The sequence below is a fragment of the Python bivittatus genome, unplaced genomic scaffold (genome assembly GCF_059951505.1).
Source record: "Python bivittatus isolate LINGU-HERP-01145 unplaced genomic scaffold, Pbiv_v1 ctg000140_np1212, whole genome shotgun sequence".
Lineage (NCBI taxonomy): Eukaryota > Metazoa > Chordata > Lepidosauria > Squamata > Pythonidae > Python > Python bivittatus.
Window position 1 is genome coordinate 2,335,230 of NW_028277043.1, and position 19,634 is coordinate 2,354,863.

Genomic DNA, 19,634 nt, shown 5'->3' on the forward strand with positions numbered 1-19,634 from the left:
AGAGGAGGTATTTAGTTATGACTCTGGAGTCCTTGGGGTTCTCTGAGCTTGGTTCTTTTCTTGCAAACATTTCATTACCCAGAGAACCAAGCTCAGAGAACCCCAAGGACAGTTCAACCCTGAGCTACACATATTCGCCTCTATTGGTAGTTATGACTCTCCTGTCACTCCCAAGGGGGGAACTTGCCCTTAAGAAATGATTGGAGAATTTCCCCTTCCTTGGACGAAATCTGGAGAAATCCACCCCCTCCTGCCCCATTTACTCTGCCCACAGATTTAGTGGAGAATTCCAAATCTTCATTTCTGTCCAGCTCTGGTTTAAATAAGAAAGATGTGTATTATCAGCCCCATCTTCCCCTGGGGTCACCGAGGTTCACTGCTTTGTGAAGAAGCGTCAAAGAGACAGACAGAAACCTTTTGTGTGCCCACGACATAATGAAGAGTGAGGACCAGCACTCTGTTTCTCTCATGTGGAACTGAGCAAGGCTGGCATTTCAGGGAACAAAGGAAGCCAATGAAGGTTTGGAACACAGCAGTCCCAAATGGGCCAAAAAGGCTGGCAAGCCCTTGGAGTGATTGCAGTGACTTAATTAGAGAAGACAAGGGAGAAGAAGAAGGTTGTGGTTTGCAGAAAGAAAAGAATATTCCTCTCTTGCAATGGGCTTGTATTTATCTCTCTCCTTTCACTGTCCTCTCTGCTTTATGGGATCTGTCCTCAAGACTCCTTCCTCCCTCCACTGCCTCTGCTGATGCTTATTAACTGGATGCACAACCTAAGCGTCCTTTTTGTGGGCAGAGGAAGTGGTGGATATTGCAGGATTGCTTAGCAACCCAAAGATGTGTGCTTCCAACTTTCGGCCATAGCAGAACTCTCCATTTCTCCCCCTCTTGGGGAATTTGTATAGCAGCTGAGGTAAGAGGGAGAGCAAAAAACTAACAGGAGTTGCATTTCCTCCCTACCTGCACCCTTCCCATCTCTGTTTCCCTCCCTCCCTCCCTCCCTCCCTCCCTCCCTCCCTCCCTCCCTCCCATCCATCCCATCCATCCATCCATCCATCCATCCATCCATCCATCCATCCATCCATCCATCCATCCATTTCACTCTTCTTTCTAAGTCCTGGGACAACCCATCCCCCTGTTTATTTTAAAATTATTCCATGACTTATGAGCTAAACATGAGAATCAAGCCCTGGAAAACATTCAGATCTTTTCTTGTAGCTTCTTAACAGCTAGCTTTGAGGGGGTTCTGGGGTAAAATCAGATACTTCCAGGCAGACGTGTAAAGGATCTACAGAATGTGTGATTGTGATCTAGCAGATCAGGAGAGATGGTCTTATATTGATTGAATTGTTATGTTTTTATCCTGCCTTTTGGGTAGGATTGGCAGCATTGCCAAGGGCAGCATTGATAACACCCCCTTTTCCAGGTTTCTCCCACAACAACCACCCTGTAAAGCAGAGGTGGTGGTGGGTGGAAAGAGAGAGATACTCAGGCCGAGGGTCTCACCGCTGCTAAAGCAAAACTGAATCTGACTAGAGGACCACACAGTAGGGACTCAGAGAGGTAGGAACTGCTACATCTATGAGCCAGTACAGAAAATATTCAGCTTACCTCCTATGGATGAAACTCATCCAGTTTCATTCACCCTCCAACATGGTAACCAGCCCTGCTCAGCTGGCTGACTCACCAGTGTGGTGCTGCTGTCAATATGTGGCCTCCAACCCATTGCTCATTAAGCAACATGATTCATGATGTTAAGTGTGCAAAAGCATAGTGGATTGCCGACCCCAAGTTGTTTTGGCCAGATGCAAGGTGTGAACTCTGGAGGTGATCCCATACAGCCAGAAGCAAGGGCAATAATGAGAACAAGACAGCCTTCTCTTTCCTTTCTGAATTATATGTCTGTCTGGCCAAAGGACCCTGAGATACAGGAATAGCTGATGCTTGAATCAAAGGTTTCTCTAGTCCAGCATCTCGTACCTCACTGTAGATCACTGGATGGTCCTACAAGCAATTATGCACATAAAAAGGGGTGGTCCTCAATTATGTTGTCATGACCACCATCTTAACTTTTTGGGCACCCTGGATGCCCCTGCCAATGGGAAATCCACAACTGGGCGTGGGGTCAGTAGTGTTTTCCACATTCCCCAGCAACTGGGATTCCAAGAGGATTTTTGTTGCTGATCTTGGAGATTCTTATTTAACCATCAAGCCTTATTCTCCAGGAATGTCTCAGATTTCCTGTTAGAGCTGTCCAAGTCGATCTGAAAAAACTACCAGACTAAATGGTGCCTGTTTTCCTCCTAGAAAAAGTGATCTATAAGTAACCCTTATGGTTCTCTTCTGTGGGATCTTCTGCAGCTGAAGGTCCCACAAAATGGGATCTGATATGACAATATCATTTCTGAAGTGCGCTGAGCAGGGCTGACCATAAAATCCATAGACATAACATAGTTCCTATAAGGGCTTTGTAATGTAAACAATTCAATTCTCTATTCCATTCCTAAAGGCATTTCTTCTTTTCGCAATCGCTTCATAATGGCTGCCTTCACATAACATAGGCAGCTCAGTGACTGGGTTAACCCATTTGCTGGATTCACTCAATACACCCAATTAGAAACCAACCCAAGGAGTCTGGGTTTGCACAATACACTAAGCTATCCCCACCCATTTCCCCAAATTAATCAAGATTTACATTGACCAGGTTTAGTGTGGTATACAAATGCATTTACTGTGAATTGGTCTTGCTTAGATCCTTGGAACGGATCGTTGGTTCTGCAAAAGCTCCACTGATCATAAATTACAATATTGTCTTCTAAGATACCAGGTTAGGGGACCAGGTTGTAAAAGCCGTTAAAGAACATCTGCAATACAAGATTTATTGAAGGACACTGCTAACAAATGAAAATAGTACTTTTAATATCATTTACAGCAAACAGTACAGTACATCATCACAGGTTTCTAAACTCGTCTGGAAAATAGAAGCTTGCAAAAATACAGAATGTGGTACTCAAAATATACTGAGCCCAGCCTTCCTTTTTCTTTTCACTTTGTCTCTTTCAATCAGACATACAGTAAGATTGTTCTCATTGTTTAAATAAATCTCTCTCCTCTTCCATTCTCCCCCCACCATCTTCCTCCCCAAGAATTAACATATTAAAAATTGGAAGAACTTCTTTCAAGTGATAAATGAGCTGAAGCATTTAACTCTCAAGGGATTCTCTGAGTATTCTTTGGGAAAAGAGAAAAAAGGGGGAGGGGGAGCCTTTTGAGATGTGGTCAATTAAAAAAAAAATCAGCATACCGTGGTATTATGGGGGCAATTATATAACAAAGAGGAGGAATGTTAGGCCTCTAGAAGCAAAAATGAGAGACTGAAATGTGTTACTGAACTCAGGGTTTCAGTCTGGATTTGTTTTTATAAATTAGTTTATAATAAGGACAATAGCTTACAACATACTCCATTCCAGTGCCAAAGGAAAGCAGTGAAATTTTTACCACCTGCTTCTTCCACTGCTCCATCTATGCTGTACTTATAGCAGCTTAAGAACTGCGATATTATTATTGTTATTGTTATTATTACTACAACTACTACTATCTTTATCCAGAGTGGATCTATCAGGTAAGTGGAGATGCATGGAAGCGGTCTCTGTCTTGAGACAGGTCTAGAACAAAGGAGGAGGGAACGTTTAAAAGTTCTAGATTCAACTTCTTCTGAGAATGTAATGGGATATACATTCATTACTCTTTGTATAAAAGCGGGCATCCTGATCCAAAGTTAGCTGAGAATATCTCAATTCTGCAACCATAAAAATAACTCAATTTCCATTGTCCCTGCTATTACATATAATTGCATCTGCTTTCTTTCTTTCTTTCTTTCTTTCTTTCTTTCTTTCTTTCTTTCTTTCTTTCTTTCTTTCTTTCTTTCTTTTTTTCTTTTTTTCTTTCTTTCTTTCTTTCTTTCTTTCTTTCTTTCTTTCTTTCTTTCTTTCTTTCTCTCTCTCTCTCTCTCTCTCTCCCCTTCCTTCCTTCCTTCCTTCCTTCCTTCCTTCCTTCCTTCCTTCCTTCCTTCCTTCCTTCGTCTCTCTCTCCCTGCCTCCCAGTGTTTCTCAACCTAAGCAACTCTAAGTTGTGTGGACTTGGCTGACGGGGGAATTCTGGCAGTTGAAGTTCACATATCTTGCTAAGGTTGAAGAACACTGCTCTATACATTGGCCACTTTTGGAGGTGTGGGAGTAAAGGAGTTACATAAACATCTTATTGAAAGTTGATTTTGTCCATCTTGGTAAAGGACTAGAAACTTGCATTCCAGCCAGTGAAAGCTGAATCCTGGGCAGAGTCTCACTTTGCAGATTTGTGGTGAGCTACCAGATCCAGGCTGCTAAACCCAGATGTACCACTAAACAATAGCAGAGAGCCACAGAAAACCCTCTTTGCTGCCCTTCGGTCTTCCTCTAGGCCAGTGTTTCTCAACCTCAGCAACTTTAAGATGGGTGGACATCAATTCCCCAGTGTGCTGTCTGGGGAATTCTGGGAGTTGAAGCCCACCCACCTTAAAGTTGTTGAAGCTGAAAAACACTGATGTTAGACCCAGGTATAGTATTTCTGTTCTAAGATTTATGCATATGCCTTGGAGGCAGCCTTAATCTTGAGCTGTAGTGGCCATGTGCACCAGGAACTGCTTAAAAGCATGCATCAGGAAACCAGCCCAAATCCACCATGCGCGGGCCTTTAAATGGGGAATATTCAACTTCACTTTTTAATGGATGGTATGCAAGGGGTAAACCCAGCACTTGCCAAATTTGGTTGGTTTGCAAAAGCAAGCAGGGCCAGATCAGCTTAGTGCACAGATGGGAGATCATCAGGACATCTCAGGGCTATACGTTAGAGTGAAAAGCTGAGAAACATCCTAGAAGATAGTAAATCACTTCTGTACTGTAACAACCAACCAACCAATCAACCAAAAATTAAGATGGAGATGTCTATGAAGTCATCAGATGTTCAGCTCAGTTGAAAGACTTCCTTTTTTTATGCAAGAGCTGAAGCTAAGAGCCCGGTCCTTGAGATACAACATAGTAGTAGAGGGTAGGTGGGACTTTCAACTTCTCCTCAAAGCTTTTAGGGAGGTTAAAGCCTTCTCCCATAACAGCATTATCCCAAATAATAGCTGCACTGGAGCGGCATAGACAGTGTTTTTGGCTGGGCACACACGCTTCTTTCAAAAAATGCTGTTTGGAAGGATGCTGTGAACATGCTCACAAAAGGCGTGCCACCACTGGCACGAAACCTGCATCTCCAAAAGGCAGACTGGTTCACCCCAGGAGAGGCTGGAAGCTCAGAGAACAGCACGACTACAGATGTGCAGCATTGGGGACCCAACCTCTTTTTTCCCCAACGTACTCGAGACTTGTGAAATACTTGCAAGAAGCTTAAGGATGCGAAAGCGTTTCTCAGAGACCCCAATGCCATTTAAAGAATAATGAGAGGAAACGAGATAAACACAGGCAGGAAAATAAGTACTCTAAGTTATTCGCCTGAATTGATACCTTTCTTATTGCTTACAACCACGTGGCATAATGGCACTGAAGACTCATGGATTTTTCCTGTGCAAGGTATAATGGAACCAAGATGGGTAGATGTGTTTTTCATCTTGCCCTTCAAAAAATTGAAACACAAACTGGCACGTTTCGAATGGCACTAGTGATAGACTCAGTATTGCAATATACCTTATTCCCTAGAATGTTGAAATGGATTCTGCATGAGTGATCCAGCCAAGAGTTTTCTTATCGCTGTGGAGCTTCAATAAACATATTCAGATGTGACACCCCTATCCATGCAGCCTTCCCTATCAAGGGCCCTCCAGAGAAATTAGGACTACAAGTCCCAGAATTCCCAGCTGGGGTGGAGAATTTGGGGAGCTGTAGTTTTAACACTTTGAACAGCTACCAGATTGAGGAAAACTGATTTTTAGTGCATCTTTGAATAGCTTATAATATTTTAACCAAGGTACAGTATCTACAGATGGTTGTAACTTCTTATGGTTACTTTCACCTAATGGATGATGATACTATTATTATTATTATTATTATTATTATTATTATTATTATTATTATTTCACACTTGTGCATGCTGGTGTCCTCCAAACGTGTTGGAACTATTTGGACCATCAGCCAGTTTGGAATTTAGGGTGGTACCAGGCTAGGGAGAGCTGAGTTAATCCAATTTATAGCCCATCTTTCCATCTTTGAACAAATCATTCAGAAACATAGTGAAAGACATGAGAAATGGTAAGCGATTAAATGCAAAAGGTCTGTTTCAGTTTTGCTCTAGAAAATGAAAATTGAAGGTTGATGTGCCCTGTTTGACTTATGCCATTTGGGCTCACATTGAATCTTTGCTGTCCTCTGTGATGATCTGTTGTGTAAACCTGGATCTTGAATGAATAGAACCAATGAATAAAACCAACAGAAAAAGCCCATGATGTGACTCTAATTAACTTTCTAAGTAAACAGGGATACCATTCAGAAAGTTCATTCTCTCCATTGTTACAAACTGTAAAGGGAAGAGCAAAATCATTGTTGTTAGCCCCATCTTCCTCTCCTGCGACTTTGGTATTCGCCTCTCTGAACATTAGCAGGATTACATCACTCATGGGATCTTTCTCCATTTGTGTAGATTCCCTGCATAATTTCAGATCTTGATTTTCTGCCCTTGTGATCGCACAGGAACCCCTCTTGTCCAGAGCAGAGCAGAGGAAAACAGACAGAGGTGAAAGAGATCTTGTGAAGATGGTGGACCGAAAGGTGTTGTCCATATTCTTCTTGTCTTAGGAATGGGTAAGTGAACTTCTGAATTTACCCTGGTGTACAGTGGTCATGAAGTCATGGCTTATTCATGAAACATGATCTTCACCCAATCACTCACTCACTCATTATGCCTTGATTCAATTTCTATACTGCTTCAATCTTACTGACCCTAATAAGCAACAGTCTTGAGTGAGCTACCACCTGCCCTCACGTTGTTGTGAGAATTAAATTGGATCACTCTAAATATGTTTCCCTCTTTTAGGAAACATGGAATACAAAGTTAAAAAGCAATGACATGTAAGAAGTGGCCAGCTATTCAAAGAGAAAAGAACAGTTGTCAAACTGGATGAAGGATGGATGGAGGTTGTGGAAAGCTCTGGATTGTATTTATAGCCCTCCTGTAAACCAGATATTAGGAAATCCAATATTGGTTTTAATGGGTCATCTAAGTTTCTGTGTCCTGATAAAGAAGAGCTTCACCAGGATGTGTATGTGTTTGAATAATAATAATAATAATAATAATAATAATAATAATAATAATAGATAAATATGCCAAATCCAGTCTAAACATCTGGCTGACTGTGCGACCAACCATAATAATAATAGCAGCAACAATCACTGGAATCCAAATAATTATGTATTTCTTTCTGGGAATAGAGAAGTATATGCGAGAAATATGTTGGAAGAGACTCAAAATTCTAGAAGAGTGAACTTTTGGTTACAACAGCTTTTTTCCAATATGTGACATTCACATGCCTTGGATTACAATGTCCATTATCCTTCAGCCCATTAGCATCACATGGGCAGCGTTCCTTCCACTAAGCTACATTTCTAAATGCAAGGAGGGCATTTTGTTGTTGCTACACAAAGGAGCATTTAAAAATGAATCTGGAGTCCGGGTCATGCATGGGGAAGGGTCAAAAAAGTCAAGATGGCAGCCATGACTGCATGATTGAAGCCCCACTCCTTCACACAATGCCTGGAACAATTTTTTTGAGTGGCCCTTCCCCACTCCCTGAAGATGCTCTTGCATGGAGTCCAAAACAACTCTTCCGACCCAGGATTCTACCATCTCATTCTGCTGGAACTGCTTATTCAGGTTCTAAATTCACATACAATCAGAGTAAATTTGGAAGTTGAAAAACAACAACAGGAATTACAAAGAACTCCAAAGCATTACACACAAAGGTTGTCACTCCCCTTTCCTACAGAGACTCAGAGATCAACCTAGTTCACTTGCTCAGCAAACAACACACCCTCAGCCAATCTTCTGGTGCAAGTCCCCCTCCTAGATTTCTTTTTTCCCCCCTCAAGCTACTTTTAGGATAATTTTTTCCTGGTAATTATGGTTTTTTCTACTATTGTGCTAAAATGTATGTTCCAGTTGAGTGACATTATAACACTTATTAGTGGAAATGACTTCAAAGCTATTGTGTCTGCTTCAGAAAAGTTCTCCCTCCACCTTTTAGCTAAATGGAGGGGAAGGGATTTGCATACCAAAAAGCCATGATTTGTTGTTTTTATTGTAAGGCTATTTTTCACTGGTCAGTGACATTGCTCCATGGCAGTGAAAAACCACTCCTTTCCATTTGCAACAAACATTCCTGCATAGTTGACAAAATGTGTGTGCAGTTTTTGGACTTTTTTTTTTTTTAAAGCAATCTGAAACAGCCACATGAAGGAACTTACCCCTGAATCCCCTGGAGGGTTTCCAGGCAGCCCTGCCAGCTCCAAGAGATCTAAAGCAGGAGCATAACCATCTATGTCTCCTACAGGCCTGTGTTAGCATAAAGGAGCAAAGACATGGCCTTCCACATTCATCTTGCTTCCTTGAATGACACTGGACTATGATATAAATAGGATAGATACTAAACAATGTTCCATCATGGGCTCCCACCAAGCAGTGTTTGTTGGACCTGAAGCTCTCAGAGAGGACAATAGGATGCTTTTCCAAAAGAAGCATTTCTTTTGAAATTCCATTTCTTTTGACATTGAATTCTTATGGGTTCAAAGAAATGGGAAGAGATTCAGGGAAGGGCTGCAAAGATGACGGAGGATTACGAGGTAAGCCCCATGAAGGGAGATACACTTCACACAAAGAAGGTCGAGTCCTGTCCTCTCATTCCAGAGTGCAGGAGCACAGGTCAACAATTGAAATGACCGGAAGGCAGATTCAGATTGAATGTTAGAAAACATTTCTAATAGCAAGAACAGCTTTGTAGTGGAAGTCATGACCTCCAGAAGTGGTGGGCTCCCATTTATTGGAGGTGTCCAAGTAGAAGCCAGTCTGGGATGCGTTAATTTGGATTGAAGCGCATTAAAAAAGGTGGAGCTTCAATCACGTCGGTCAGCCTACCATCTTAACCTTTTTGACCACATCCTGTGGACATCCCTGACTCCCACACTAAGCAAGGGACGGGACTGATGGCTTAACTTTCTCCTTCCGACAGTACCATTCTATGAACTGTTGAGCAAGGAATGCATAATTGCAGGAAAACAAGGCAGTAAAAGCAATGGTAGAAATGTGTAAAAAAACCAAAGTAAAGCAAGTGATGACTTCTGGATTTCCTGAGGAACAGGAAAAGAATGTTTTTTGAAAAGAGGGTTTGAAAGGGAGCAACTCAATGATCTTGTCCCTTCTGTGGGATAGTTGCATTTAGGGTAGTTTGATGCACCTCCATCTTCGGCGCAAAAAGATCTAGATCCACATTGTTCTGTTCTGCTCTACTCAGCAGGTGCATCCACAGAGAAAGGTCAAAACAGTCAATATGGCAGCCATGACCATGTGATGGAAGACCTATCCCCTTTCATTTCATCCTACCTCTTTCTATTCCACCTCCATAACACCTACAGTCTTCCTCAGAAAGATATGTGAAGACGAAGTTGCAGGATTGGCTAATCTTGTCTAAGATGCCTAGAGTGTGACCATCTGCCTTGGTTTGTTGACCTTCTCTTTGCTTTAGCCCTCACTTGAAGGTTTGGCTCCTTCCTTACAGAACCCACCCCTTTTCCAGCTTGGAAAACATGCATTTCAGATCAGTATGAACCCATTGGTTGGACTCATCATCACATTAAGCCAAGGTTTGTTTAAACATACTTTGTAGAATAAGCCATAATTTATTGGGTTCACCCATCATGCTAAGCTAACACCCAACCAACCAACCATGCTGGCCAAGTTCTGACACTGTGATTCACCATAGCATGATCTGTCTAGGAATTGAATCATCATTAAGCAAACCTTGCTTTAGTGCATAAGTTAATCCAGCCTTTCTGACTTAGTACAATCTATGCATGCTAACAACGAAGCAGTGTTTGCCATGCATGGTGACTGGGGAATTCTGGGAGTTGAAGTCCACCCATCTTAAAGGTGCTGAGGTTGAGAAGCACTGCTCTAAAGTATAGTTAAAAGTGCTTTTTAGATTCTGAGTAAAATATCAGCCAAGCTTTTTGCACAGTGGGGTATGGTCAGAAAGATCCAAAGCTACCTTAGAGTAATTCAGACTCTAGGGGTGCTCCAAGTTTACCTTCCTTTGCATGACATGGAGATCTGAAAGGGATCTGCATACACCCCATTGGAGAAGATTCAAAATCCTGAGCTCACGTCTAGGTCCACACAATGCATTGTCCTCTCCATGCCTTAACTATGGAAAAGCCCTAAGACCTTCAGTGTTCATTTCATTTATGAAAAAGGAATGAAAATAGTTTTCTTTGTTCCAAGGAAAAACACACAACTTGCTATCTCTAAAATATTTCAGCACCTCCACTGCCAGCAGTGGAAGGGAACTGGGAATGTTTTTAGCAGCTGACAACTCTTTGGCTGAATTCACACGTTTTATTTATTTATTTATTTATTTATTTATTTATTTATTTATTTATTTATTTATTTATTTAAATTTGTATGCCGCCCATGTCCCCTAGAGGGTGACGCTGGGCAGTTATACTATAGGATATAACTCTACATAATTCTGAGAGCTGCATAAAAGTTTGCGTCCAAGCAAATCTAACCTTGGAGTCCCACTGCTCTTTGAATTCATCCAATAGATCAAAAGGCTCATCTTGATGTTTGTAATTTTAAAATGCCTGTAAAAAAAAATAGCTGGGCTTTTGACACAGTGTAATCCTATTTGAAACAGATGCATTTCTGGATGAAGAACATAAAAAGAACATATGCCTTACAGAACTTAAATTTTGGATGGATGTCACTAGGGATCCAAACAGATGTGCACAGTGGAGTTTGGACCTCTTCTCTTAGAACTGCAGGCCCAACTTTGTGACTCCTGTTTCAAATGCAGTTTGTAGGGAAGCACAAGGATGGGAGCTTTTGTGAAATAAAAGAAGAAATAAAATCTATGAACCCTTCTGGGAGTTGAGAGCCATTCTTGAGATCCTACACTTAGTTATGGGAAATTCAGCTTACTGCTTTCAGCGCCATGGTGAAATCAGAATTGGTTCCCTAAGTAGCTCCCAAACCAGTGAAAATGTAGTTGGAAGTTGGGTTGGGTTTGCTGATGGCAAGCAGACTGCATCGTGGTTTTTTCTTGGCTGGGACTGGCTTGTTTGAAAAGACACCAGCCAAGGATTCTGGTTTGGCTATAATGGTAAACAAACCACAGATGGAGCCTTGTGGATTTTTTAACCGTCATCTGTCAGCATGAGCCAAGACAGATGAACAAGGTTGAAGAACTGCATTTGGACATAGTCACTGTGCGTGTCAAATTCAAGGATCACTGTTGAAACCAAAATACATTTAGCTCCTAACACCCCGTTCAGCAAAGCCTCAAAAATCCAACTCAGCATAAGAAAATAAATAAAAACAGATCAAACATCTGTAAAAATAAGCTCAGCCAATCCTTCTCTGACTTCATCATGTTTCTTTTTCAGCGTCCTTTAAAAAGAAAAACGAATTTCAGTGTCGAAGAATGGAAGAGAAAATATTAATCAAGAGTGATAGGAAAAAAAGGCACAAAGCCAATTTGGGCCCTTTCAGATTGATGCCTTCCCCAGTATTAAACTATAAATCTCTGAATCCTCCTTTACGCTGAACATGCCTTTACTGCAGATCCAAGGGGGAAGAAGCAGAAAATATTCAGAATTAGCAAGGGTGTGACAAAGGCAGGGGGAAGAGAATGAGAGGATTAGCCCAGAATTGGGATTTGCCACTGATGATCATGGCTAAATACAGATATGGGGGGCGAAGAAGTGATGTTCTATATAAAGTGCCAACAATCCTTTGCATGCAATGTGGTTTTCAGATGCACAACTCATATGGGAGGCATGCCTCAATACAATAGGACATATAAAAAAGTTTGCTTTTCCGCATTTGGAAAGCAGGCTCCCTGTTTGGCAACATGAAAGAGCACCCATTCCAAGGCAGCCAGCTAGCTGCTGTTCTTTTTCCCAGAATGCCTTGTCTGGTCTGGAGCCCCGCAGAGGGCATTCTGGGTGATTGTAACAGCAGGGGGCAGTCAACCATCTCAGGAAATTCTCTCTTGTTTTAGCCAAAGGAAAGTGCTATTTAAACGTTTAAGGTAGAGACAATTAATGTATGTTTCGTGATGTCTTGAAATGCTGAAGTTTACTTTTTACTCCAAACTGTCCAAAGAGCTTTTCGGTTTTGCTACTCACAACTGAATGAAACAATGAGATAATGAAAGGGGAATGAGATTTTGCTCCAGCACTACAATGTAAACACTACATCCCCTTCTTAGCAGGTAGGCTGCCTTCTCTTACTTGTAAAGCAAACTTTTTTTTTTAAAGGCACATATATTTATCAGCTTGTTCATTTTTCCTCGGGTCAGAACCCTTTTGAAGCTTCCAATGGAGGGAGTCGAATGTTTTGCAGTCATTTTTTTTAATTGGGGAGGATGACCAGCTTTCAGGAGCAAAACGGGTGACTTAAAACTTCTCTTTCTCTCTTTGATCACAATATTCTGATTCCAATGGAAGTGTACTGAAAATGTTTTTTTTTTTCAGGACTGACACAAAACTCGAAAAATGTACAGATGTTTAAAAGGCAGTGATGGCTCAGCCAGACCTCCTCTGCCCATTTTCAACGGCAACGTTGGTCATTAGGACCTTACACCATTTCCATCCTGCTAAAAGTTGAAAAGGTTACAGACTGGTGAGAGTCATCCTGTGTTCTGTCCCTCACAACGGCACACACACACGCAAACACACACACAATGTCCCATCCCACTTCCCATACCAAAATGGACTAGACCCCAAAATAGTTAAGAAAAGCAGTGCTGGTGCCTTAAGAATTGTAATGTTGTGGTTGCATTAGTGTTGGGTACAAGTCACAATGGCATCCAAACGATGACACGTGCCACTGATGCAACTATCTAACTCTTATTCAGCACGGGATGTCAACTTGATATCATCATGGCTTGTACCAGACACGTCTACTGGTTCGCCCATTTCAACAGCTGTCAAGGATGGTCTTTTGGAACTGCAGCTGGAGACAATACTGGTGAAGCAGTTCTGACAGGGCTTCCTCTTGGATGTGAGAGAGAAAGAGATGGAGAGCATTAGGAGAAAGCTGTGACTGCATAGCACCCTCGTTGACATCTTTTAAGCGTGTATTGCAAAGGTTACTCCAATGGTGCTTAAGTTTCAAATAGCACTTATTTTTGGGAACAGCTGTGGCTTACTTCTATTCTGTCCCCCATATTGGGAATTGTTTTTCCTTGGTTTGCCTTCACACCCAAGGACAGACATCTGCTCTGCTCTCCAATGAAATACCAGGTCCCCAAACACTGGCAGCTTTGCCCACCTGTTGTGTCTCCGCCCAAGGCATTGGATACATCGATGATCCAATTTGCATCTCCATTTCTCACTCCAGATTTGTCTTTAAATATCCTTTATCCCCTCTTCTTGTTTCATCTGCTTTTGAGAAAAGGACCAATGTCCTCTTCCTCATGTGAAGCTCCTGGAACGTCATGATAGATTTTGAAATAGCTGAGGACTCTGTTTTGCTTGTACTTTCCGAAACATCTTTGTATATTATATTACATATTTCATATACATCTTTCTTTCAAAAGGACCTTTGGGTTAGCAATCCACCTTTCTAATAACTATAAAACAGATTCCATGTTTTCACACCACTCATGGTCTTCAAGGTTGTAGATAAATTTTGTCCTATGGGAGGGATTCTGGCCAAGGGGGTCTCGTCCTGGGTTGTCCAGGGTCAAAGTGGAGGCAAAGAACTCACTAGTGTTGAGTCCACCTTCATGGTTCTTGATGTATTTCTTATAGTTTTTCCTCAGGCACCACCAGGTAGTGGTGTACAGGAGGAATGCAAATGACTTTAGGGTAATAGCGATGCTCACATACAGGTGCCTATAGACAACATTGTCATACAGGGCGCATGCTCCTTGTTCACCACAGAAGGTGCTCCAGAAAAGACAGGTGGAATCAATTCCTGCTCCAAAGATCAGGGGAGGTGGGATAAAGCCTGTGAAGGTAGAAGGAGATAGTTTTATATCAGCAGTATTCTCTGAAACATCTAGACTCTCTACAGACATAAGAGGAACATCTGCTGGATCAAAGATTTCTCGCAATCTACCATTCTGTTCTACCAAAAGCCTAATACAGTAGATGACTTCTAGAAGACCAAAAGGAGGACTCCAAAGCAGAAACATCTCACTCTTATTCTCCAGCAAGTGACGTTAAGAGGCAGGCCACCACTTATAATGGAAATAAGAGGTAGGCATCAAAGCTAAGAGCAATGATGCTGATCTGGAAACATCTGACATTACACCACTGTTGAAACCAAGTTCCTATAGATCTGACAGGAAAGCACTAAGGACAGATATAGTTCGTTACAGACCTAGTGTTTGAATGTGTATAACATGTGAAATTTGGTTAGTGGTTAAGTTTGGTTAGTTTTTCAATAGCATAATGTGTCATGAGAATGTAACCTGTTTGATTACTTTATAGTTCGGTCTATTGTGCAAATCCAGAAAATGGGTTAATTCAGGATAGGTTAACTGAATTTAAGTGCATGAACTGACATCATACTGAAACAGAATTGATTTCTACAGAACTTGCACCAAGGGGAGGAACCAACCACTGCAAAAAAACGGCCCATTCATGATTTAACTCAAAACATTTGGAGGACACTCGGTTGGAGAAGGCTGCTCAAGTCCCCAACTGGACCTAATCTGGGTTCATAATCCAGGTCCATCTCTCATCACGAGTCCTTGCTTCTCTGGAGGCAGCAGAGCGAAGCAATAGGAAGCATGAATTTCACTCACCTAACAATCGTAGGAGAAGGAAGAGAACTCCTAAAGCGTATGACTTGAGCTCCGGGCTCACAGTTCTGTATAGAAGAGATATCCAAGCAAATCACATTAAGATATAGATAGATGATAGATAGATAGGTAGAGATATAAAACAATTCCTAGCTCCTGGCTGGTTTTGTAACAGGCTACCATCAGCTACATTTTGCAGTCAGCTAGGATGACGGGGGCATCTTTTCAGAAAACAAGATCATCTGTAGGCAATCTTCCCACCCACTCCAGGGCAAACCTCCCTGGAGGAGGGTGGGAAGAAAGGTCTGCAGCTGGATTTAAGTATGCTATAGAAGATTAACAGGAAGAAAAGCAAGTTGGATGTCTCCAAATTGCCACAACGGATGCAATGATAGGTTGAAATTAAAAACAGCCCAGCAGGAGCAAATCCTCTAAGCCACTGCCCTACTACTAACATTGCTCAGCCAGATGCCTCCAGCAAGGCCACAAGTTAACAAAAAAGTAATGCCCCTCCACACCTTTCTGCCTCCCCCTTGGATTACCATTCAGGCATGCGCAAATCTGGTCGTTTCCTAGAAGACAGCAATCAGAATTAGAGCTTTGGGCATCTCTTTGCTGCCATCTGCTGGCTGAGCAGATGTTTGCAGCTCAGGCATGGTACCCCCAGTAGCTTCTCCTGTCAGCATCTGATACTGAGAGTTTGCCTCAAAGGGGAGAGCAGTCAGAGCACCGGGATACTGTGCATGTATTTCAGGTCTTAGCAATCATGCCAGTGTGAAAAAAATGAGAGCAAGCAGGATATTGCCAACTGCCACAAGATTTTGGCAACCTCACCAATGAGACCTTACTGCAGAGAGTATAGAGGATGACCTTGATGGAACCATTACCAAGCAACAATCAGATAAACATGACTTGAGCCCATTCCAAGAAAGAGATTTACATAAACACATCAGACGTCACACCCTTCCCCCATTCACATGAACATAAAAGAGGGAAGAGGGGAAACACATCCAGATGTGCAAGATGCTGTTACTAGAGCTGTTCTAATAAAAGTAGCTTTAGACCTACATGGTGTCTGTTTCTTAGTCTGGTCTACCCGATAGGGCTGACACTTACATGAACTCCTGCCTTGCAAGAATTTGACATTCCCTCCTGAGATCTCAAAACAAAACAAAAAAATCAACCATTTCCTGTCTTTTCATTCAAATTGATAATGGGAACCCATGGCAGCATGTGAGGAGCATCACAGATGCTGGGGGACCATGTTGGTTATACCTTCAAGGAATGTTTTTATTTTAAAAAATTAGAGCTTCCAAAGAAGTGGGGAATCTCTTGCAACAGAAAGACAAGCCGATCTACTGGCTTTGGCCCAAAGCGTTGCTCTTTGTGTGTGTGTGTGTGTGTGTGTGTGTGTGTGTGTGTTATGTGAGAGAGATTTGGATAGAGGGATTTTGGTCCTAGGAGTTGTGAAGAAATGTAGACCTGACCTTGGGAATGGGGAAGGAATGAGCAAACCATGAAAGGGGGACTTTCAGAAAATATTTCTCGGTCTTGAGAAAGAAGATATCCCAAGAAAGAAGCTCAGTTTTTTTGTTGGGCATAAGACGGAGTAGAGAGAAACTCTGGTAGGCTTTCAATATGTTGTTCTTCTATCTTACAACAATAATTCTTGTTATTATCATTCCTGGAATCCCTGCTATGCCTGTTTTTTGACCTTGCCCACCTCAAAGGGCTGAGTGATGTCCTGCTCATGAATGGGAAAATTAATTTTTGAAGCAGCTGCAACTGAGGAAGATAAAAGCCCAGAACTCTGCTGTGAAGTGGCCGTGCAGCACCTTCAGAGGACATAATAACTGGCTTCTCCCGGGCATTTTTCATGCCCTGGAAACCCCACATTACAAAGGCACAGAGGCTGATCCAAGGCAAGAAAAAGGCTGAATACAAGGCTTGGGATCAAACAGAAAGTGGCATTAACAATTAGCCTGCAAGGGAGATTCAAACTGATGGGGCAGATGAAAAATCATGCAGAAAACTAAAGGACGTATGGCCTCTTGGGAAAAATCAGTCTCTTTTGGAGGGAAAGTGGTTTCAGTGGTTTGAGAAGGTAAAGAAAGGGCCTTAACCTCTGTGAGCTTAAGCCTCTCATTTTACCCCTTAAATTCTCCCAACCACCCCCTAACTGCACACACACACACCAGTCTGAAAAATCAGGCTTACCAAAATCCAGGGGATCCCTGGGAATGTTCTGGGGCCTCTCAAAAGGGTCCCAAAGGGCTACATATGTCTCATGAATTATCCACGCCTGATTTGGGGTGGGGGTGGGGGACCAGGAAGGGTTTAGAGCTGTTTGGCCGGCTGTTACATACATTTTTACATTCTTCCAATGGTCATCCTGGAGTCTCACTAAGATCATCAAGATCACGGTGCATCGAAGCAGGTTTACTCTTCTCTCTCCTGCTACGATCTGGATGACAATCACCCCCTCTGATATCGCAGTGCGTGTTTTATAAAACACTCCCATTGGCATGACTGAGAGATTTTTTTTTTCCCCTGCTGGCAATTACTGTGCACAGAGAGATGGTACACCTGGGGAAGCCAGGATTAAATCAACTTGACTTCCCTACATGCTGCATTCCACGGAAACCACCTTCTCCACATTGCAAGAAGGATCAGGACTACTACCACTACTTACTTACTACTACCACCCCCACCAATACTGAAATTATTTAGGTTTGTGTTCTGTGTCTTTCAGTACAAAGGGGATGGGTGGGAAGAATGAAAGATATCTTTATAATACTATGAACAGGAAAGAAAGAAAAGCAGATTGTGAGCTTTGCTCTGACCCTGGGGCATTCAGATATGTGGTCTTTGTCACTGATTGCCAGCAAACCTTTGCACTCTGGATGATGGACGTTGCAATCCAGCCTCATCTGCAAACCCCCCAGAGTGGAAGAACCTGCTGCCAAATTTCTTCTGACAGCCAACATTCAATAGCCTCTGAATCAAAGAGTAGCTGTATATTCCATAGCATCCTTAATTTCTGGCATAGCACAGTGTCTCTAGGACTTCAACTGTGTCCAGCTGGAATCCCACCTTTCTCCGTAATTCAGGAATTGCCTTTAGCCCCAAATAAGATCCACTGGAGAAAGACTAGATCCAAAGGTACTTTTTCTGTATAAAACTGGGAGTTCCCTCCCCAAGCGAAAAAGCCATCCTAAACTCCCTCGAACGCTTTCTTAGGACCAACCGTATCCTCCCCTATGGAGGGTTCCCAGTCACCTGCCCTGCCGGTGTAAGCCTCACCTGATGAGGATGATGACGGAGGGTGTTTGAGCCATGGCTCCAATCATGCTGCAGACGCACATCACGCACAGGAATGTCAGGAAGGCTTCTTGGCATCCAGGGCTGGGGCACTTCCCAGGAATGACCGTGGCATCCTCGGCAGGGGCCAAGGTGAGGCATGTGCAACCGGTGAGATTCTAGGACAGAAGGCAGGATACGGTTGAGGCAACAGATGGTGTTGCATGGACCCAACTGCATGTCATCTCACATGTAGCCTTGACCTTCCAGAAGGGACGTGGATCTAATACAGAGGTGGCCGGATCCCAGACCACACTTTGAGAACCACTGCTCTAGACCAACCTTCTGGTGTTTCATCTTCTGAAATTCCTTGCAGAACTTGAGACTGCCCACTCCTTTGACTAGAGCAGTGTTTCTCAACCTTGGCAACTTTAAGAGGGGTGAACTTCAACTCCCAGAATTCCCCAGCCAGCCTGGCTGGCTGGGGAATTCTGGGAGTTGAAGTCCACCCCTCTTAAAGTTGCCAAGGTTGAGAAACACAGGACTAGAGACTCTATTCTGGCTTCTCAGATTTCAGCTGGCATTGTCCACACATTAACAAGCACACATTTATACAACAACTATTGTTGCAGCGTCAGAGATGGCAGCACCTAGTTGATGGTGACTGATTTTGGAAGAGAAATAGGTACTTCTGCAGGAGCACAGCAGAAGCATAGATCCCACTGACATATGTGGTTTACTCCACCAGTGCAGTGTGATCCTTTTCCCATGAAGCAAAGATCTTGGTAAGAGGTAGAAAAACACCTCTTCTTTGTTCATCTGCCACCGGAGAGAGCAAAACAGTCAGAAGATATTTGGCCTTTTATCAAAGGGACGTCATTGTACTTTTCCTTTGAGTCTTTCAAGTCTTTCAAGTAACCACAACTTCAAGGAAATTACCATAAATTCAGATCCCTGGTAAGGAAGGGATAAAAGGAAGATTCTGTGTCTCAGCATTAGGGTAAAACATTTCCAAACGGAAACATTCCAATTACTTTCCAATTCCACCTCCACATTTTCCCGACCCCCAGATCTTTGATTATACTAAAATATAGTAGAAAAGTGATGGCACCTGGCCCTTCACACCCTCATTTCAGTACCTTGGATTAACTGGGATAAAGAGTGATCTGGCATGCAAGAATAAAAAATCTCTTCTTGCTAGGATTGTATGGCAAATCGTAATTCCAGAACCAACCTCCCATATCACTCAAAGAGCAACAGCTCTCATGGGCTAGGA

At 42.5% G+C, this 19,634-nt stretch overlaps 1 protein-coding gene across 2 annotated transcripts in view; it reads right to left on the minus strand.

The window, feature by feature from the left end:
* Window positions 1–2,895: 2,895 nt before the first annotated feature.
* Window positions 2,896–19,634, minus strand: part of SLCO3A1 (solute carrier organic anion transporter family member 3A1) — a 124,868-nt gene continuing 108,129 nt past the window's right edge. The window contains exons 8-10 of one of the 2 annotated variants that reach the window (XM_088136435.1): window positions 18,362–18,537; window positions 15,062–15,126; window positions 2,896–14,259 (exon numbers count right to left, since the gene is read on the minus strand). In XM_088136435.1, coding sequence (XP_087992561.1) covers window positions 13,880–14,259; window positions 15,062–15,126; window positions 18,362–18,537 — 621 coding nt within the window. In that variant the 3' untranslated portion in view covers window positions 2,896–13,879. The remainder of the gene's footprint in view (window positions 14,260–15,061; window positions 15,127–18,361; window positions 18,538–19,634) is intronic. The other variant, XM_088136436.1, reaches the window with a different exon arrangement.